This window comes from Thermobia domestica, chromosome 2 (assembly GCF_964235325.1).
Source record: "Thermobia domestica chromosome 2, izTheDome1.hap1.1, whole genome shotgun sequence".
In the NCBI taxonomy this organism is placed as follows: Eukaryota; Metazoa; Arthropoda; class Insecta; order Zygentoma; family Lepismatidae; genus Thermobia; species Thermobia domestica.
In genome coordinates this window covers 354,953,486-354,976,935 of record NC_137455.1, presented here as the reverse complement: position 1 = coordinate 354,976,935, position 23,450 = coordinate 354,953,486, and the positions used below count along the sequence as shown (strand labels likewise).

Here is a 23,450-nt window from a genome sequence, read left to right as displayed (position 1 = left end):
ATTCCTGTGGCTCGAATCTTTGGCTCTGATGAGCTGAACTATTCTGAACTTTCCACACGATTTTCAAGTATAATTCGTTTCTTCAAGAAAAGACCTACCTCACTCATAAGTAGAATAGTGGTGGTGGACTCAAGTAAAAAGAGAGACATTAAAGAATGAGAAATGATTCCCATGTTTCTAGACATGTGTAGAAGGTTATATTTCCTTTCGATGTCATGCGAAGTCTAATCGAGTTCGTTTGACCACAGAGAAAATAACAAGACAGAAATGTAACGTAAACAGCCAAATGTCTACGCGTTTCAGCAAGGGGTCGCAGTAATCGAGCACCAGATGGCTCTGGTAGTCTCATTTACGAGATTAAATATTACAGGAATTTTTTATATTTCAGCGCTCGATCGCAGAGCTTGCTACTTTATTCCCTCATACGGAAAGCAATTAAATGAAAGTTAAGCTCCAGAAAGCCGAAATTCCTAAAATAATGAATCATTTCAAAAGACTGCCAGAGCCATCTGGTGCTCCAATACTGCGATCCCTTGCTAAATTGCGTAGACGTTTGGCTGTTTACGTCACACCTCTGTCTTGTTATTTTTTCTGTGGTTTGACTTCATCAATGCTAGCTAGTCCTTCAACTTAGTATTTCTGAATCAATCTGTTCATTCCAACACGTACTTTGAGTCTTTGGTCCCACGGAAATCACTGATTCTTTATAGATTCAAATCTTTTACTGAGTGATTAGTTCTTTTACCACGATGCTAGTATTTGAACGAAGCAGTTAAATACTGCTATTGAAAATATTTAGAAAAGTGCATACAAATTTATACAGTGATATGTATATATGAAACCATGCGGTGTACAGACAGTTGAAAAAGTGCACGAACCCAGACGAAACTTCTTTTTTGCGAGTACAATAACAAGGTTAAAGACGTAAAGGAATTTGCACTTTTCAACTGACTGCACATATACTGTATATGTTCTTACAATATAGCAATGCAAACAAAAGCACAAAATTAATCCCTTCGTGATCTGCTATGACCGGGTACCACTTGAATATTGTTGATTGTCCAAATACATAAAAATATATTTTCATAGAACATGCTTGTTTTATTTTCAAGTATTTTCTTGGAATAAAGCACAATTAGTTGGCTAGCTGAGACGAGTTTTACGTCACACAGAGACAGAAACTACCCACGACGAGTATCTCCAAAGGGAAACAAACCTAGAACTTCATGCTAGAAAGCGCGTTAGCTATTTGTCCACAAATAGGGATAATAATAACTTTCCAATCTGATAGAAGCATTTTCTAATAGGTATGTAGTAAAACTTGAACGTTATATTTGCCTCTGCATGATGAACACCTAAAACCCTAAACTGAACATTTTCCTGTATATGTGATGTCTTCATTTCTTGCATTTTTTTTTTATTTTTTTCTATCACTGTTATGTTTCAAATGATCAATACTCCAAGGAAGACAAGAAAAAACTTGTCGACTGAAAGTGATCTGCTCAGAATACATGAAGTAGTGGTATTTCATATTGCTTTCTATGTTTACTGTCAGTAACATTAAGCTCTCCAACTCACATTCTATAATTTCAAGACATACAGTACTGTAGTCAGATTTAATAAGTTATCACTGTCCTTTGTTTTCTTCACGTATTGGAAACATTGTTTTCCTGGGCAACACTTGCAAGAGATCAATAACAAACGACGATCGCATTCAAATGTTGCAATATATAAATAAATAATATAAAAATACAAATATAAAGTAACTTATTAATTATCTCTCTACTCGCTGATCGGTACCATTAGTAGTGATGGTAAGATGTTTTACGAGTCACAACTAAGAGCAGCTTTTGCTATTCTACTTCTAAGAGGTTGTAGTGCAGGATGAATATTCAAAGTAAGTTTTCGCTCTGATCATCTTATCCACATCTATTGATATTGATAAAAAGTTTTATAGGAAATTAAAACTTCTTCGGTTTACATTTAAATCACAGAACGAATAACACGCTACCAAGTTCTGTAATACAGATGTGTTTTCGAATTAATTTCACTGGTCAATTTCCATATGTATATATAAAGAAGTCCTGAGTGCGTGACCAGTCGATCATCACCCAGGTCAAACCGCTTAAGCAGGAAACCTGAAATTTTGACAGTGCATAGGACGTGTGAAGTAAAGTATCACTAAGGAAGGATTTCTGGAAATTCGGCACGGAAGAGGGGGGACAGGGGGGAGGGGGTAACTATTACAGTAAAATGTATATCTCCGAATCTCTGAAAGGTAAAGACATGACATTTCGTATATGGACTTCCCATTTAAAATAATTAGACATGTTTTTTCACAGTTTTCTGATATTTCCCTTATAAGGGAAGAAAAAAAGGGTAGGGTTACAATTGTAATAACAAGATGACCATATTTCGAAATCCTCTAAAATTAGAGACACGAAATTTGGTATTTAGACTTCTCATTTAAAATAAAATGAAAGACGTGTTTCAGCGTTGTTTGATGTTTCTCTTAGAAGGGAAGAAAAAAAAGGTGAGGGTTGCAATTGTAATAATAAGATAGCCACATCGTGAAATCCTTTAAGAGACCCGTTAGAGACATGTTATGGATATGAAAGTTTGTATATATTCAAAACAAGTAGGCATATGCTACAGCGTTTCCGGAAATTCCACTTTTAACAAGAGAACAGGGGCAATTTCAATTTTCTTTACTCAATATATAAAAATGATATCGAGGTATCAGTCTCATCATTACGGGAAACAGAATCATTTAAAATGATTTTTTGAACACAGTTAGCCCTTGGACTGACATAGATTTTTACAATTGCACTTTGATTGAAATCCGTATTCTAAGGGGAGAAAGGGTACAATTTTTGGCAAAGAATGCCATAAACGTATTGTTGCTGTGCGAAGAACGGAAGTAACGGCTGAGATATGAGATGCGAGGTCTTAGCTCGAGCAAACGCCAGGGTAGTAGTATCTAAATAAATAAAAATAAAAGTGACTATGTTTGTGGCTTTATAACTTTTGAACCACCCGACCGAACTCGATCGAACTTTCAACATTGATGAGGTCAGCCCTGGGATGGTTTTTATCATTGCAACTTAGCGGAGGGGGAAATATATAAAAATAACTTAAAATGAAAGTGACTACGTTTATGACTTAATAACTCATGAATCATTCTTCTGATTTCGATCAAATTTTCAACATAGATGCGGTTCGGTTTTTTTTTTTTTTTTTTTTTTTTTTTTTTTTTTTTTTTTTTTTTATCATTTTACTTGATTCCCAAGGATGGTTCTTATTTTGTTCTGTCCCTCAGTGCATTACACATTACCCCATCATTGCTCTATAGCATAGGATACAATACTACAAACGAGAACAACCAATGAAAACTTTATTAATACACGCACGCCTTTGTTTACGTTCCTCTGTATTCTAAGTGCATATACAATGAAGACATTGCCTGAATGTATGTACTAAATGACATACGTTTCGATATACCTGAAAGTAATTTCCTTCGCAGTACTCAGCTACTCTTTCTAGGTTTGTATGGCTATCAGCAAGATTATTTCTCCCCTCCGGGATTTCCGAGGTTAGCAACGCTGCGAGTTCGGCCATGTTGTCTGCCTCACTCCCGAAGCCAGATTCTCTGTTATGATCCACTGAAAAGAAAAGAACACATTAAAGAGTTACAACTAATATACATAAATGAGCACTACATACAAACACGATCCGTATCTAGACAGACTTCACTCATCACAAACACCCGGAACTCTTAATATTTTGTACAAATGTTTTTCTCAGATTTTAGACTATGAGAAATTCGACACTGAAGAGGATAGATATGGGAACTTACAATAAAGGTAACCAAGCAAGTTCTGTCGCTTTTTGTGGAGGTCTGTGTTCAATTGGCCCTCACACCGTGAGTTGAATGCGAATGGAGATAAGGTGAAGTTCAGTTTTTGGTGTGGGTATATCCAACCTACTACCTGGTTGTGGCAGTTCAGTTACACCGTGAACTTGCGTAAGGGCAGAGTGAACATAGGACCTCCAAAGAGCGTCGTAAGGGCGTGTATGCTATACAAATTCAAACTGAGGTCAAACGCTGCTACAGCGGGGCAAAACATACGCCAGGCATTTGGTGAGGGTGTCGTGACTACGCGGGCAGTGCAGCGGTGGTTTAACAAGTTTAAGGACGGTAACAATCGAAGACGTACTACGTACCGGAAGACCAAACATGTACAAAATGAAGATCTTCAGGCAGCAATTGAGGCGAACAGTGGCCAGACATGTGAAAAACTGGGACTACAATTCAGTGTGAGTGGAGAAACCATTCAACAGCATCTCCATCAACTTGAGAAACACTACAAGTTGGGTTGATGGGTCCCACATTATTTGACTTCCGGCCAGAGGACAACGCGAGAAAACACCCATGTTTCTTTGCTGTCTCGTCTGAGGAGGGAGCCATTTCTGGACAGACTGTTGACATGTGATGTGAAGTGAGTATGTACGAAGTTCCACGGCACCATCATCATTGGTTAGGATTCCACGAACCGGTTTCAAAACAGCCGAAACTAGCACTGCACCAGAAAAAGGCCCTCCCGTGTGTTTGGTGGACTGCTCGCGGCATCGTGCACAGGGAACTGCTACCAGTTGGTCAGAGTATCAATGCAACTATGTACTGTCAGCAGTTGACCGTGTTCAAGAAAAACTCAAAACTCTGGAGTCAGTACTTCAGAATCACAAAGGGATCCTCCTGTTACAGGACAACACTGAGTCATTCCATATAAATTCAACACAGTGATTCAACCTCACCATTTCAGATTTTAATGAAATTTGGTACATAGATGTCCTCTAGATAGACTGAGAATAATACCAAATTTCAACTTCATATATCGACCGGTATTGAAGGTAGGGCTATGTAAAGTTCGGAAAAAATGCCCAAAATAGCATGTTCAATGTATTTTCAAATTGGAATTGCATCTCTTAATTGAGGTAGCGAGCTGGTTGAGGTGTCATTTTACAGCATTTTTCATGCCCTTTCCTGTGGTATACATCATATAGGCTAATACAAATTTTTATTTTCAAAATCAAAATAAAAGATTTACTTCAATTTTTTTCAAAAAGTACATATTTTCAAATTTTGAAATTAATTCCATAAATAGATAGTATTGTTGTAAAGCACCTGGCAAAATATGAATTTGGGATGATAATGGGTTCATTGTTAAAAAAATTCAAAACTAATACCTATTTTTCAAGAATACTCTGTACGTAGGGTAATAACACAAGAATACTAAGTTTTACACTTCTGTGAAAATAAAATAATAATAATAATAAAAAAAACACTAATCTGAAGAAAGAGTACAGATGATTTCATAGTAAAAAGTTTCAATAAGTAATAGGATATGTTTATCACTTGAAATTTGAAAAAGCCACATTTGTTCGGCATACATCAATTTCAAGAACATAACTTCTTCTATCGGGAGTTACAAGATTTTTTTTGTCAGAACATCCACTACAGACATCCATAGAACATCAGCGTTTCTTGGATACGAGAATGATGAAGATGGCCAGGTAGATGAAGAAAAGTTATTTTTATTTCATCAAGTTCTTTATTTTTCCCGAACCACCAATTTCCTTCATAGACAGTGGTGACATAGCCTGATATGCCTTCTAATTGAAGTTTATTTGGAGATTGTGACACTTCCTTTTCCCAACCCTGTAAACCATCTGAAAAGTGTTTCACCATTGATGTTGATGTAGTTTTGGGAATGAATGCATCATATTGCTGTGTTGCTTTGATAGTCAATCCTTGATCGAAGCGACTTTCCAGGAACATTTCAGCTTCAGCATATTCCTCTTGGGTTGAGTAGGCAAAATTTACTTTGGTAGTTTTCTACTGCTCACTCAAAAAGATGTCTTGGGGTTTGAATTTGATTGTCATAGGGTCCTTGCAAACTAGCACAAGCTGCCAGTCTTTTTACTGAACCGCCTACTCCATCGCAAGGCCCTTTTCCATGTGCTATAGCCGACAAGTAACACTCTCCTTTCACTTTAAAAGCTGTTTCATGAAAGCAGAAGTTCAAAAAGTCTTTCTTATTTTTGTATTGCGCGGTAGACCTGTCGAAAAAAAAAAAAAAATGTCTTGTTTGGAAATTTTTAAATTTGGATGTCAGAAATTATATATATAAATATATATTTGAAAGGTGTGAACAGCAACTGTATTGTGCTCCAGGCAATCGGACACAACTACATATTTAACATGTTCAAATTTGTTTTCCTGTTTGAAATATAAAACAAAAGGATGGATTGTGACGTTAGCTTGTCCAATGGTAGCTCTATGCTTCATCTTGTAGCGCTGTGCTATAATTTTCAGAAAAAAAAATCACAGATGACAGCAAATTCTGATTCTTTGAGATTTTCTTTTGTGTAGTTAAGGAAGGCTCCCTGTTGCCTGACAATGAACTCATGCCTACCCGCTAAAGCTGCTTCAATTCATTTGGTTTGTTTACGCTTAACGTCCTTATGTAACAGCGAAGTTATAAGAGACTGGACATATTACTTGAAGTGGCAACTGAACCACTACTCGGTTTCCACCTGGAACAAATTTTCTAGGCTCATCGGGCTCCTTAATTACAAAGCAAAAATTAGATTTCAACTAACACAGATGATTCGACATATGTAAAAACGTCACTATGAAATTCATGTGGTATTTGTGATTACGATTTGTGGCATTTTTTTTACACCAATTGTTTTTTCTATAAAAATACACCTGATTTAAACCAGCCAACCCTGCTGTTGTACCAGTGCTATATCTATACTTTTTACAAACCATGTTTACTTACAGTAACATTTTTAATTGTGAAACTTGTATTAATATTATTTTAAAGTTCAAAAGTATCAGCACTTTAACTTGCTTTAAGTTAGTTTTTAAAGTATGAGGCAATAAGTATAGCCAGCAGATTACAAGTCGGTATGATATGTTCTAGACCCATCACTGTACTCTTCACGTTAGTGTTCAGATTTATTCGCACAAATTAAAGAAAAAAAAAAATGCATTCGTGTATTTTCAGCTAGATACAGGGTATAAATGAAGGGTAAGGGGAAAAAACAAGGAATGTCCAAATGTCCATGTGTGTGCTTTATCGGGTCCTTTGTCCTATCTGTTGGTGACTCTTGGTACTATTTGACTGTATATGCCATGCATGCGTAATTTAAAAATGTCCATGTAAAAAGGGGCAAAATGCTTGATTACCCTATTCTTTTTTACGCGGTTTAAAATATAAAAACGCCGTTTTCTCGAAAATGCAGTTTTGTGACATTCCTCCTTTTTCTCCCCCTTACCCTTCAAATGTAAACTATAGTGTTAGTTTTAAATTTTTTAACAATGAACCCATTAACATCACAAATTCATATTTTGCTAGGTGCTTTACAACAATACTATCTATTCATAGAATTAAATTTAAAATATGTACTTTTTGAAAAATTTTGATTTTGATAATAAACATTTGTATTAGCCTATATGATGTTGTATACCACAGGAAAGGGCATGAAAAATGCTGTAAAATGACACCTCAACCAGCTCGCTACCTCAATTAGGAGAGCTGCAATTCCAATTTCAAAATACATTGAACATGCTATTTTGGGCAATTTTTCCGAACTTTACATAGCCCTATCTTCAATACCAGTCGATATATAAAGCTGAAATTTGGTATTTTTCTTAGCCTATATGAATAGTACCCCTATGCAAAATTTCATGACAATCTGAGATGGTAAGGTAAATTTTGTTCTCAAATTGTGTTGATTTGACCTGAAATGGCTCCGCTAAGCCCCATGTGGTGAGGATGACCCGAGAGATCATTTCTACGCCTTGGATAGGAAACACTTGCATCCACCATACTCCCCGGACATTGTACCGTCCAATTATCACATGTTCCATTCCTTGGACAATCACCTTATAGAACACCAGTTCAAATCCCTAGTAGAAGTGCAAAATGCACTTGATACCTTCTTCGTTTCACAGCCCACCATGTTCTACCACGATGGAATCCATGGTCTTCCAGAACATTGGCAGAAGGTCGACGATGCTGATGGGGATTATCTTTGATCTTCCAGGTACATTTTAGGTGACATATCGATGTTCGAAGGTGGTAGGTGAAAAAGCGACAGAACTTTCTTGGTTACCTTATATTTCTTCAGTATTACTAAGTGTTACTATTGAAACGTTGGACATACCGCGCGAAATTTGGTTACTTGTACGAATGTTTCTTAATTCCACCAGAAAGAAACATACATTTTATACTTCTACACGGCTGTTTTGAACCATAAGGGCATGTAACTTTGGTATAAGAAAGTTTTTGCTACACAGAACACAAATCTATCGCTCACTCAGGTGAACTGAATATACATGATTACAGGGGGGAGTGGAGTGTATAAAGTCCGCAAAATACTGATTCTGAAGTAACAAACAGTTATAAAGTGACTGATCTGAATAAAAAGAAAAAAAGTGCCCGAATGAAGTGAAATATGGTAGGGATTTAATACTTCATTCACAGGCTCTCGTTAAGAAATATTTTAAAATCTCAACTCATTAAAAGGTTAATTATTTAGAAATATGACTTGACGTATGTTTATAAAACTTTGTATACGTACTTTTTTTTATTATTATTTATTGCATCTAATACCTATTTACCATTAACTGTACTGTTTCGGTATCCTCTGACACCTTCCTCAGCAGATCGGGAAACATTGGCAATCCATCTCATTTCTCAGAATTTACTCTTGCACTAGAATCCTATTTTGAAAATGTTATTGCTGCGAAAAACTTTGGCAGAAGATTTTTCTGAACACTTGCGTAATTGTTTGTTAGTTTGTGGAAATTATGTTTACTTCTAACAGAAAATTTATGAAGATGCTGTTGTAATATTAAGTCTATGATAAAAGCCGATTTTATATTAACCTTCGAAGAGTACATACTTGTCTAATCTGCTACAATATTATTCGAAACATAAGTTAGTTAAGTATTTTACTATATTATGTACCATTAATATGTCTTAGACCTTAATTGGCTATTAGAAGTGAGCAAAGTTTCTACAAACTAGCACAACATTATACAAGTGTTCATTTATACGACTAAGGCTCCTTTTACGAAAATGATTTTTGCCGCTGTTTCGTTCTGCCAAAAGAACCAGCGACTTCAAACTCAATGGAAGTAAATGCTTCCTTTTGTATTTGTCACAACTTAAAAGAAATGTTATAGTTTTCTAGAAATCGTAGATGACAAAAGGCGCGCAAACATCGTCTAACTACATGAAATGCAATTATTCCGTTTATGCAAGAGTGAAATATTGCCACAAACTACTACACTGTTGCCATCCTTTTTTCACTTTGTTTAAAGAAACAATTAATGCTGTATGCATCGAACTGTTTACTGACGACAGAAACAAGAGTATGTATTCTCCTTGTAAATATGCGTATAAGGATGACATTCTAAAATCCGGTTCCTTGAGATTTCTGGCATGGATTTCGGAGTGCATTTTAAAATTTACTGCTATGGTCTACCTATCTCTGCGATGCTATAGGAAAAGTGGCTCATTTTATGTCTCCGTGTTTATTACTTTAATCGCATACGAGGGGACACCCAAAAGAAACCGGAATTATTGTGTAAAAGCTATATTATCAAACCTTTTACAAAACAACCTTATCCCTTTAAAATACTCTTCATTACAACTAACACATTTGTCCCACCGGTGCTTCCACTGTTCGAAACATTGTTTGTAGTCATCTTGAGAAATGGCTGACAGCTTCTATCTTGTTTCTTTATTGACCTCTTTAATGTTGTCAAATTGGTGTCTTTTCATGCCTCTTTTCATATGTGGAAATAAGAAAAAGTCGCGCAGAGCCAGGTAAGACGAGTGAGGTGCGTAGGGCAGCGGAAACATGTTATCCCAAAAACTAGCGAACAGAGATGGTTGTGTGTGCGGGTGAATTGTCGTGGTGGAAGAACCAGTCTCCTGTTTGCCACAAATCGGGTCTTTTTTGATTAATACTGCTCCGCAATCTGCTCAACACTTCCAAATAAAAGGTTTGATTAACGTTCTGACCTGGCGGAACAAATTCTGAATACACTATTCCCATGGCATCAAAAAATAAAACCACCACTGTTTTGATGTTTGATTTGACTTGACACGTTTTTGGAAGGGGTGACGATGACGTCTTCCATTGGCTTGACTGTTGCTTTGTTTCTGGGTCGTACCCATAACACCATGTCTCATCACCAGTAAAGACCTTTAATAGAAACTCTGGATCAGTTTCAGGCTGTTGTTTCAAAGCACGACATGTTTCAACTCGACGTTCTTTTTGATTGATAGTCAGAACCCGAAGAACAAACTTGGCGGCAGCCCTTTTCATGCCCAAATCTTCGGTTAAAATTCGCTGAACCGAGCTCCAAGATATCCCACTTATCTCTGACAGTTGATCAATTGCCTGTCGATGGTCTGTGAGCACAAGCTCTCGAATTTTTTCAACATTTTTGTCATTTCGGGCAGTTGATGGACGTCCACAACGAGGTTTGTCATCAATCGACATGTCGCCATGTGTAAAACGAGCAAACCACTTGTACACTTGACTTTTACCCACGCTGTTTTCAACATTACAACAGTTTCAGCAGAATTTTTACCGAGTGCAAAACAAAATTTCACAGCTGCACGTTGTTTACTTAAACTTGCAATCAGGGAAAACGAAAGAAGAACACTACAGCGCCAGCAAATACACCCACTGCAGATGAACACAACAAGCCAGGTCGAGAACACAGGCGTATAAGTACAGATTCATTTTAGAATTGCATAAAGGTACCGATTTACAATCTAAAATCATATATTTGTTAAATTTATTGAAGAAATACGTTTTATTATTTTAAAAGAACATTAATTATGTAAATAATTAAAATACGTGGTATCTTTCAGATATGTAAAAATGTAGAATTAAATTATTTAAAGTGGAAGGCTGAAAGTAGGGAATCGTCCACAAGGAAGCCATTACAAAGTACCTGAGTACAGCTTGTGAAAACAGTGTGCTAATTCATGATGCGCAACTATAGAAGTGTCACACAAGCAAGCAAATGTGGAAAGTACATGTACAGAGTATGAAATGTAACACCTTCGTTGTTGTACCTACTATCACGTGCTTCCACGCGACCCCTCACAACCCACATCCCGTGGTTACATATATGAATTTCTTTGTGAGGGTACTTCGTACAGATAAAAAGGGATGGAGTACTGCAGACAGGCACATGGAAATTAGTGGTAATCTAAATTTAGTTTGCCGTACTGATTACGTATTGATACATGGCATGTTGTTCCCGCGCACGTGTAATTTGTTTCGTGCAATAAAAAAATATGCTGTTTTATTTTAGATCCGCAAATTTAAATTCATTGCATCCTTGCTTTTTTAATCAAGAACTTCACTCTTGTGCCTAAGTGTCTTAAAAAGTGTTTCTTAATGGAAAGTTACATTATTAGGTGCAGATTCATCTCAGGAGGGCTTCTTATTTGTATAAATATGTGTTCAGAGGTATGTCATTAAAACGACTGTGTAAGAAACAAGAGCCAGCTTGTACTAGGTGGGCACTAAAAAGTAAGAACTCTATGTAATCGAGTCACGGCAAAAGCGTAGTAGGCGCGTCAGCGACGACCAGTATGTGCATGAAAAAAATATACGCGCACTGATGTTACTGTTAGAAACCTAGGTTAGGCTTATTAACTCTGTCATTTGATTTGAGTGTGAAATATAATGATTTTACATGTGTTTCTATGGAAAAATATTTTACCTATAACTTTTGAACCGAAACTAGCTTGTCAAGTTGATCATCCGTCATATTGAAATCAAATCGCTCCCTTAGACTAACGCGCATAAACATGGGACGTTAAACTGACTCAAATTGGAGACGACACGCCCACTTGCAGTAGCCACAATTTAAAAATGATTTTGTATGCAGTTGTGAAGTAAATGATCAGTTATCTCTGTATATATAGGCCTACTCATGAGCCTTCCTAAAGTGAATTTGCGACTCTTTCTATAAGAAACTACTTTTAAAGGAAGTAAGACCCATTTTGTGAACAAAGAAGTAAACGTATCATTACTTTATTTATGAGTGATGATTGTAAATCTGTACCCGCATAAATTTAGGATATCGTTGGATAACTTTGAGTGTAACCATATGATAATTCTATGATCTAACGTTTCTTTATCCCTATCAAGGCTATATAAGACGTGACCTATTGTCCGAAACATTGCTCAGGTTTGCATCCGAGGCAAGATCGAGTACGTTGAAGAGAAAGGGTCCAGAAGCACGTAAAAAATAGGGATGGCCACAAAGTTCCGGTGGAACCGGTTCTCGGAGATCCGGTTCTGGGACCGGTTCCGGACCTGGATCCGAAAACCCGGTTCCAGAACCGGATCTCAGGAACCGGTTCCAGAACCGGTCTCAGATCTGGATCTGAAAACACGGTTCCAGAACCGGATCTTAGGAACCGGTTCCAGATCTGGATCTGAAAACCCGGATCCAGAACCGGATCTTAGGAACCGGTTCCAGACCTGGATCCGAAAGCCCCCAAAGACCCGTAAAGGAGGCATAAAGTTCACCTTCAAAAATAATGCAAAGAGGACCATGCGCTTGTGCCTTCCCCGCCCAGACCCGCTTGTGCCCCCAGAAAAAAAATTTTGGTCCACCAGTGGGTGTTTAGCCAAATGAGTTGGCCAGTTTGCCTGTTTAACCAATGAGTTTGCCAATTACCCAGTTTATTTAGCCAAATGAGACAAGCTGCCGCCGCCTGAGCGCCTGCCTGTCGCTTCCACCATTTCATCTAGCATACTGTTTACAGCTTGCCAGCAGCTCGGGTTTAGCGTAGGGATGGTCACAAAGTTTCGGTTCCCGCGGAATCGGTTTCGCGAGGAACCGGTTCTGTTTTCAGAACCGGTTCCAGACCTCGATCTGAAGAACCGGTTCCAGACCTGGATCCGAAGAACCGGTTCTAGACCTGGATCCGAAGAACCGGTTCCAGACCTGGGTCCAAAAAACCGGTTCCGGATCTTCTAGAACCGGATCCGTTCAGACCCGAAAACCGGTTCCACCAGGAACCGGTTCTGGCCATCCCTAGTAAAAAACATAGTTCAGAGGAGAAATGGATGATGCAAGTACTTAGACCTTAATCTAACCTAACCTAAACTAAACTACACTAAGGGAAGGTTCTAGATTACTGGTCCCCCATTTAGATTAGAAGCTGGGTAGGTTTCTTTCTGCACTCAAGTTTATACATTTAACTTATACAGTATTGCCGAGCGAGCGTCAGCGAGTGAAGGCGGGTTAGAGCCCCACAGGGCACGTTGTTTTCTGTCTTTATTACTCCTCAATGAGAAGGGGGACTAGTAATCTAGAACCTTGCCCTAAACTAATTTTAGTAGAAATAAGGGAAATTCTATTATCTTTGGAAAATTACGCTGGACCCCTACACTAGCATAACATAAACCTAAAATATCTTAATGTGAACAGAAATTACCGAAACTGTAACATTTCTTAGAAACAATTGCTGGACCCCTTCTGCTAACATTAGCTGCAAGAACCACCATAGTGGTCAAACATCTTGTGTCTATGTTCTTGTTTCCTTTCACATTCTTCATTTCACCACTTTGATTATCATCACCGTTTCCCTTAGTCTCGGTTCATAAATGTGGGACGTTGAAGTTTTAAAAAAGCATCACCACCGGGATTCTAAAACGGTACTTCAGTTATGTTTGCTACGGAATCCACTAGAATAAAATATAGTAGTATGTAACTCTATATCCAAACTCTGCTCGGAAAAGTGTTAAGTAAGTATATCGTTATATAAAAACAAGCTTAGCATTAAAATTGTGACTTACATCCTAATTACCGTTTCACAAATGGAAATCTGCCCAAGCCCAACAAAATAATTTAATAAAATATGGTAGACTCGCTAAAGCAAACCAGATTAAACCATCACTATTCATTTTCTTAACAGGAAACAAACAAACAAATATCTGTAAACTTTACCCTTGGTAATAAATTGCCTGAAGTTTTATCTAAATTAATATATTCACTTCACAAACAGTACACGACAGTTTACTTCCGAGGTCTAAAACAATTGACAGTCTTACTCAGAAATACCAACTCGTCTCCATTCATTACACATTATGCATTTGAAGTTTCAAAAGAAATAAATTTAAAAGTCTTTATTTTAAAAATCTATTATTTAGTTACAGAAGCTAAAATATGTTGCAATTAATATATATTTTAACAATATTTACATTTTATATCAATGTAAAATGTTATTTATTAGGACCCGTGCATTCTGGCATTTCTGAATGCAGAAAAACAGCAGTAGGCGGCAGAGGGAGAGGACTGTAGTTTGTTACGAAGATGTTTTAGATGTTCTAATTCTAATATTAAATGTGGTATCCTTTTAGCAATTAATATGTATAGGATTCTATCGTCTATGCTAACGAGGCATAGCATTCTTTAAGCATGACAAAATGTATTTATAATTTTATTCGGGTTCAGTGATTTGTCGAGTAAATTTCCAGGATGAATGCACCTGCTGGTTGGGAAATTTTTAATACTCAAACTGAAGTGTTTTTATGTAAGAAATCGTTTCAAAATAAGTGGAGATTTTGTTTGTCCGATCTCGTAAATATATGGATGGAGGACCTAGAACTAGAACAATTTATTACACGGTGCCAGGTAATATATTTAAAGGATGCAAAACTGAATAGCGTAGTTCAGAGTAATGGTATCATAGGAATATATCTATATATTTACTCAGGTAATACTGTAATATAGTCGAAATAAAATACTGTTATTGTCTAGATGAACAACCTGTAGGGGTGTAATTATAGTTTATAGCACCACAATTCAGTGTTCCGATTTATGGGGACACGGTGGCTCAGTGTTAGAGCGCATATCTGTGATGCGTGAAATCCCAGTTTCGATCCCCGGACAAGTTTGGTGGATAACATTGTTTCCATGGGTTTTCTCGGGATACTCCCATTCTTCCCACATTCTCATTCCACCAAATTCTTCCATAATTCAGTTGCCTTAATCATCCATCTCCTTTAGTTTAACAGGTATGCTAATTGTGGGACGTTAAACTGAAAGATTTCATTTCATTTCTGATGTTCCAATAGCAAGTCTTTATTTTAGGGAGGGCAGTGACAATAACCTACTCAACTGAACCGGTTCCCATAGTTACAGTTTCCAAGAACGAAAAACAAAAAACAACGTGCCCTGTTGGTCTGTAACCCACCTTCACTCGCTGACGCTTGCTCGGCAATACTATGTGTATCAGGAACAGCAACGACATTAGTGAGAAAATATCTATGTGAATAAGGGACAAAAAGAAAGCAGTGACAACCTGTGAATAATATTGACAGTGACAGGATATCACTGCCTTGCCTAAAGTAAAGAGTTACCGTTCCGATTAAAAGTAGTCTAATTTGAGTACCTGAAGACTCACATATGCAAATGCATAATCGGAGCAGTGAATGAGAATATCGTCCAATAAATACTTATTAACCGATAAATTTATAGAGTTTATCTTCGAAACTGTAGATTCAATTTTTGAACAGTATTTTGAAAAATAAAAGTAAACTCACTCAAACGTAACCATAACTTTAATGTTGAAAGGTAACATACATTTAATAATTGTTTATTTTATTGTATATATTTATTAGTTTTTCAAAAAACCTTACGTAACTTGATGCGAGTAATTCATTCATAAAGATCACATCAAAGTCAAAAAACTCAGATGTAATGTTATGCTTCGGTGGACTATTCCGTGAGAATCCTTCCTTGTACTGTGTATTTTGAGTCTACAATGAACTTAAATCTGAATACATAGTTACGTTTGTATCTATCCGGCTTGACAGATTGTATCATCCCTAAGTCTCGACACAAAGTTATAAATTATGAGACCGTACAATATAGGTGAATGATCAACTTGATTACTCGCTTCAATTGGTATCCTAACACAGATATGAGAACTAGAGCTGTTTTAGAAGTGTTCTACGGCAAATCCTTACATATAACGAATCTTCAGTGTAATTGTGCGAAAAGTATCCATCAGCATGTGCTAGGTGGTCACTACAAACTAGTATTGTAGCTAATCCGCCTCTGTGGGCGAAACAGGGGTGCGGTCGTAGAGAGCAGATGCATTACCGAAAGTGAATATGTCGTTCGCTCTCTCTGTTCTCTTAGTTGAAAGCAGTGCCAATGTTCTTGACTGAATAACATCAACTGGAGTTCTTTTGAGTTACTTCCCCCTCTTCTTCTTCTTCTTTTTTAAATCTCTTTTCGCTACAAAATTTGCTGTGTGAAAAACTTTATTCTTTACAGTTCACTTTGTAACTACTCACAGTGAACCAACTCAACTCAACTGTAACCTAACTGAATTAATTGTGTGAGTTCCGGATCTCTGTCATTGAATCGTTGATTGAAACTCTAGTGAAGAGCGTAGGGTTAGCGGGGAATACATACAGAAGCTTGAAATTTTAATTTCAATAGCTTTTAACTATGTGGCTTTCGATTTGCCCTTAATGTCATCACCTCCAAAAATTCGGACCGATCGATTTCTGATATTAAATTGTGTGGTAATGTTTGAAAGATCTTCATTACTCGAGCAGACGGTTTTACCAAATTTTGACATATTTCGTACATTTTTAGGTCAGGTTTGAGCCTTGTGTTTCTTTTAGAAGAGCGTGCACTAAATGAGGAGCTCAATTACTACTTGCAAATCGACTTCAGGAGGGCTCAGTATAAATAGTGTGGACGTATTGCATAAAACTACAGTGCTTGAAACACGAATCAACATGTGCTAGATGGCCACTATAAAGCACGAATGCTATCTAATCGAGTCAGACAGGAGCGCAGCAGGGGGGCCTGAGCGGTAGCGAGAGGGTGCGTCTGTAGGGAGATATAAGCATATGCAAGGGCAATGGAAGAACACAAATACAATACTTCCACTTTCACTCGAAATTCATCTTAATATGCTGTGCACTGACAGTAATTACTTATTCTCACACACTCATTCCTTCACGAGAAGTGTTTCACATCGTATTTTACGTATAATTTTTCTGTTTGGTAGCACCATCTACTGGAGTGAACCCGAAAGATTTTCCAAAATAAGTAACCTACATATATCCGGTTTAACCAATTATGCTTATGTCCATACGACAATCCTCGTATTGTAATAACATAATTAACTATTACAATAAAATATAGTTATTAGAATGATAACAAAGCTATAATAATTTTTCTGAAATAGAAACAATTTACCATTCATTTAACATATTTCAGTACGAGGCAACTTTTAGCTAACAGGTTTAGTTATTTAACTTACAAAGAGTGAAAAAGTGGCTTGTCCGGACCGGGACTCGAACCCGAGATCTCCGGCATACCGTTAACCACTACGCCACCCAGTCCAGTTCCCAGCACAGCCAAACACTTTTTCACTGCTGTAGTCGGTGCTCATACTCAGATCACATAGCTTGTACCACAGCCTAAGCTGCTGTGCTTGGACAATCCAGTGTCCATATATTGAGAACACCTTTAACGGTTGTGATTTCATATATATAATGAAAGGAGGAAATAACCGATTTATTTTATTTTACACACCACAATCCTCTGTAGATGCGAATTAAACAAATAATTTATTATTGTATATATAGGTTTAGTTATTATTTATTTCAGTCGTTGTTGTAGAAGCATCAATAAAAATTGCTATTAAATATCACTAAACAAGCATCTATGCCAGGGATCGACATGCGCACGTCAGGGTTATAGCTGGCTGAGCAACTGAATACACTTAGTCGGCCAGTACGATGTAAGTGTTGGCAAAGTTGCCAACCAGCTGACAGTAAAGTGTGCTGGTAGCGTTGAGGTTTCAGTTACAGAGACCAAAGATATGGATTACCATCATTGTTTTATGTATTTAAGTTTTCTGTGAAACTTTGCGGAAGTCAGATGACAACGCATACGATATCTTAATTAAAATATTGAAGCTCATTGGGTGGCCAAAATGATTAATAATAATAAGAAAAAAGGGAAGAAAGACTAATTATCTTGTGATGGTCCTTCTTGTGTCTTGTACAATGCATTCATCGCATTAGTATATAATATTGAGAATTCATGAGTAAATGTAATGTGTTAAAGGACGAGAAATGTTTCAAGATTTTGAAGAGTAAAGAGATATGTTGATGATGTAAAGTGACATGGGGCAATTGTGGCAAGTAAACGTAAACTTTAACTGCTTATATTCCAAAATAATATATTTCGTTTTACTTTTGAACAAATGTCATGGGAATTTTATGTTATTTATATATTATTTGCATGATTTAAAAAGGAAATTTCCAAATTTGTGTAAAAAAAAAAAAAAAAAAAGTTTAAGTTTTCTGCCAGAGTTGCCCCAACCCTTCTATTGTCTTTACCTTCACCAGCTTTTGGGTAATCGTGGCATAGACTCCTTTTAGCAATTTGAAATACTGTTTTTAAATGTTTTCTATCTCTGTTTATAAGTTAAGTGACGAATAAAAACACCAGACAGTAAAAGCGACTGTTACTTTTTTTTTCTACAGAAACAAACTAGAACAATTTATGAATGAAAACTCACAAATAAACTTTAAAATTCTTAGGCATCAATTTATTTAAAATATTTACAATTCTGTCGTACTTTGGGGAAGGTAAATAGCCTATATTGTCAGAAATGTTAAGACTCTTGGTTAATTCACAACGTAACTAGCGACTTCTCAGTCAAAATTTGAATCCTAGTCTATTGGGGAAAGTTCATATTTGTGCCTAGAAAACCCCTTGTACATTTTCCCTGCCATTTCACTGTCTTCTGCTAATTTAGGGTAAAAGTTGGGGGAGGGGGATCTCACTACGTCAACATTGGTAAAGAAGAAATTCCTCAATCGTAATGCAGGTATTTATGTCACAGGTGTTTATAAAGATATCTAAATTCAGTAGACCTTAAACAGGATACCAAAAAGCATTGTTTTGGTATATTCTTTTCTTCAGATTTTATATTGTTGCTGAAGATAACACTGGCATAATTGCCACAATTTGCTTTTGTCATAATTGCCCCAACGCATTAGAAAATGGGGCAGTTATAGCACCCGTGGTAAATTATCATTTATTGTAATAACTAGTTGATTATTTTTTTCTAGTGCTTTAGAACATGATAAATACCATCTATTACTAAAAAAGAAAAAGAAAAGACTAGCTTAAAAATTAACGCCAAGAAAAGTGTTAATGAAATCCTTGTGCGATGAATGGTAACAGTTTCTTTTATTGCTTATAACAGCTACTAAAACATTTCTTTGATATTCGTGTTTGCATTGTGTACATGTTATATACAGGGTTTTCATAAAGTATGGACGGATTTAATTCGCTTATAATTTACATAAAAATGATCATATTGAAATCAAATAAAGTGCAAACGGTAGCGGAAGGATTAAATTTTTACCTGTAATCTGCACCAGCTCAGTTCATTCACCGCCACACCTGCAACTGGGCGCCATTTACGTCCACATATTCACGTAGGACCGTCTAGGAATCGACTTCTGTGGGCTGTTGATGATGCTTTCCCTTACCCTGCTCACTGTTGCAGGCGATGTTGGCGGCCTCCCACTTCGAGGACGGTCCAGGACGCTTCCTGTCTCCAAGAACTTAGCATGCCACTTTCGGATTGCACTCTCAGTCGGTGCCGGCTTTTTGAACTCTTTGGTGAACTTTCGATACACCAGAATTGGCCTTGCCCTCCCTCTTCCTCTCTCAACGTGTTCAGAGTTGCCCCTTATCTAACAGTGTTGCCAACTAAAAATTTAATCCTTCCGCTACCGTTTGCACTTTATTTGATTTCATTATGAGCATTTTTATGAAAATTATAAGCAAATTAAATCCGTCCAGACTTTATGAAAACCCTGTATTGAACTATAAAACTCAAATACATGGAAATTATACCCTCTTGTCAGAATTGCCCCACATCACCTTATAGATTTATTGTCAGTTATGACAATTATGAACATGGTATTATTAAATTATTTTAATAAAGTTATTTAGAATAATAATCTGCTATAATTGATGTTTGTGCAATTATCGAAGCAGTAGTAGATACGTCTTCTAGATACTGTATATAGCAGTAACGATGGGTAGGGGCTAAACCTGTGTATTTATCATAAAAAGTAAGAGTTTTATTATCCAAAGCCTTTACAGATATGGGCTAGTCTCTTAATATCCTGGTTCTGCTACTATATGCAGGTGAGGACTAAAACTTTCTGGCATAAAACCCCGGGAGGACTTATGGCTTTAGGCTGATGTTTACCTTGGGATATGTGGTCAGCACATCATAAGTCCCTGGCGCCACAATGGCTTAGTGGTAGAGCGCGTACCTCTGGCGCGTGGGTTCCCTTGTTCGATCACAGCTTCCACCAAGTGGAGTTTGTGGTGGACTAACACCGTATGCGTGAGTTTTCTCAGGGTTTTCTTGTTTCCCACACTCGTCATTCCAATATTATCGTTCGTCTCTTTATCACCGTCTTCCTTAGCCTTCGTACATAATTGTGCGGTGCTAAACTGAGAAAAAGTTTCACCGCCTAGCCTGTATTTTTTAAACCTCATTTCGCTACTTTCCAGTGGTACCCCAAACAGCTTCTAATATTTGGCTAACACGTAAGAACATATAATCCAACCTTAATCATTCATATTAAACACATTACAACAATATAGTCCTTTAATGAAAACATTTTTGTTTGTCAATAAATGCTCTGTTTTCAACACTAGTCATCAAAGAAGAAAATGTTAAATAAAATAAAATGTAAATACTGAAATTTGTTCATGAAAAATTAAAATAAAGAATTAGTTCTAGTATGTACAGACGTTTCTTTAGTTTTAGTATATACAGTATTCATAACATTCGTTATTAGAAAAGTGTTAATAATTTAAGTGAAATCCATACGTCACTGAAGATAGCAGTAAAAGGATCTGTTAGGGCAACTCATATTTTTTGTTTGTATCACTTTGTAAGCTATATCTATTAAAGTGATGGAAAGGTGGACGTGTATTGAACAATTACATTATAACATGTGCTGTAACCATTAGTTAAAAGCATTAAAGATAAAGTGAAACATCGCGCAAATATTGGTGCCTTATTGAAAACTGGCATTCCGTTACCAATAAGAATATCATTTTCACAGAAGTAGATTATTGCGTTCTATGCCACACAAAATGAGGAATCTTAGTAAAAATACATACCTGAACTTCGAACATTGGATGGTAAACTGCAGTTGGAGTCTATTTCGCAGCTTTTTACCATCATCATGCACTTACAGCTATTTATATTCCACAGGTGTGTGGATTCTAAACTAAATGTCGTGATTTTAGAATGTCAATACGCTTATATATTGATCTTGATTGTATTAACTTCTAGGAACTGAATCCTGTAGTTGAAACTTCTCCGGATATCCTGTGTCAACATGTTGAATCCTTGTTGAGCAATAAGAATAGAAGAGTAAAGAAAGAAATTGTAAAAGAAGACCAAATGATTACGCTTTGTTTGGAGTCTGATTTGTCTGGAGTCTTGTTTGTGTACAAATTTTACCTGAAGCTGATGGATCCGAAAATCGTACGTAACAAATATTTTCTTTTGATACTTTATTTCAGTTTGTATATGAAATGTTCAGAAAACCCTAGAATCCAAAAAAATATTATTTTAAAAACATATGCAGTCAGTTTGTCTGGTAGCACCAATCTAGAGCATCTAAATATCAAAATTTTTGCAGTTGTATGCTTGTTAAAACTATAACTCTATTTGACAACCAAATAACTATAGTATACTATACTATACTATAATATAGAACAGCATGTATAATTACGAGTAGTGTTTCGTACTTTCATTATAGTAATACAGCGAAACCTGTCTATGTTGGCCACCATCGGTTCCATTGAAAAATGGCCAACTTAGACAGGTGGCCAACTTACAGAAAATAAGTGTGATTGGTGTATACTGTATTTAGAATAGGATTTCTAGTCTTACTTGATTGTAAAATTTTAATAAGCAATGGCACGACAGCTACTTTTAAATAATGTATATAGAGTAATCATAACAATATACAGTATTAGAAAAAAATACTACAGTATGTTTAATATATGTACCTTTATCTTCCTGAAAACTAGTCTGGTACACTCAGTTTTTCGGATTGAAAACACAATAACACAACCAACCATAAAATAGAAATGTATGTGGGCAGTTTATTGAAATTGATATTGTAGCACACTGAGTTATTCAGATTGGAAACAAGAGAAGCAAGGTTATAAATTAAACAAATATTTCGACTTTTTTTTCGACAAATATTTTCGGTAGGTACCTTTCGAAACAATAGCAAATCAGTTATTATACAAATTTATTCATGGTGGTTCATTCTAAACGTACTTCTTTTATTCTTTTTGACATATATGCACGTTCTAATTTTGTAGAATGCATCTCTTGTTAATGAGCTACGAGTGTTTCCCTCAAAGCAAAAGATATTTTGAAAAAATCTTAAGGAAATTCATACCTCAGAACCTTCGCTACCTTTCGACAAGCTGTCAGGTGTCAATAGTTGACAATTGACATGATTAGCTTTAGCCTTGTGAATTTTCCGGAATAACTAAAGCTCCCCATTGATGAAAGGAGCTGATATAGCTAATTGCTTTACCAAAACAGACAGGTTAAACAAATACGTACAACCATTTCCTGAATTCCTGTACGTGCTTTTTCATATTCACATCTTCCTTCACCACCCTTTATGAGGGTAGTGTTCTGGCCATTGACCTCCAAGAACAAATCGTGCGAATCCATGCTTCTTTGTGTTCAGTCACAAGTGCAGAACATCTGCCTCTCATATGGGAATACGAAAGAGTTAAGAAAAATAACAAAGCGGTATTTTGCATGGCCAAGATACGCAGGTAAATTTATAATTGTCATCATAGGATAAACATTGCTTCAATGCGGCCAACTTCCAAGATAGGCAGGTGGCCAACTTACAGCTAAAAAGTAACGAATGTCTTATGGAAAAATGCAGGTTCAAGACGAACCAGGCCAAGATAAGCAGGTGACCAACTTAGAGAGGTGGCCAAGTTCACAGGTTTTGCTGTACTAAGTATACTATTACTATGTAATACTACGAAGAAGAAGAAATGAAATCTCTAACTTTTACGTCCCATGGTTATGCCTGCTAGGCCAAAGGAGACGGTGATAATGAGAAATGAATAAAATGGTGGAATGAATAAAGTCGGAGAAAACCCACGCACACAGTGTTTGTCCACCACAAAGTTCACTTGGCTCGAGCTGCGATTGAACCAAGGGGACCCCAGGCACCAAAGGTGAACACTCTACCACTGAGCT

At 36.6% G+C, this 23,450-nt stretch overlaps 2 protein-coding genes across 3 annotated transcripts in view; one reads left to right on the top strand and one right to left on the bottom strand.

Moving 5' to 3' along the window:
• Positions 1 to 14,188, bottom strand: part of Abi (tyrosine kinase Abl) — a 56,560-nt gene extending 42,372 nt beyond the window's left edge. The window contains exons 1-2 of the mRNA XM_081749308.1: positions 14,069 to 14,188; positions 3,502 to 3,662 (exon numbers count right to left, since the gene is read on the bottom strand). Of these exons, the coding sequence (XP_081605434.1) occupies positions 3,502 to 3,618 (117 nt within the window). The 5' untranslated portion in view covers positions 3,619 to 3,662; positions 14,069 to 14,188. The remainder of the gene's footprint in view (positions 1 to 3,501; positions 3,663 to 14,068) is intronic.
• Positions 14,189 to 14,374: 186 nt separating this feature from the next.
• The window catches only part of LOC145678795 (non-homologous end-joining factor 1-like), a 49,267-nt gene continuing 40,191 nt past the window's right edge, over positions 14,375 to 23,450 (top strand). For both annotated transcript variants that reach the window (XM_081749310.1, XM_081749309.1), the window contains exons 1-2: positions 14,375 to 14,755; positions 21,495 to 21,689. In XM_081749310.1, the coding sequence (XP_081605436.1) occupies positions 14,600 to 14,755; positions 21,495 to 21,689 (351 nt within the window). In that variant the 5' untranslated portion in view covers positions 14,375 to 14,599. The remainder of the gene's footprint in view (positions 14,756 to 21,494; positions 21,690 to 23,450) is intronic.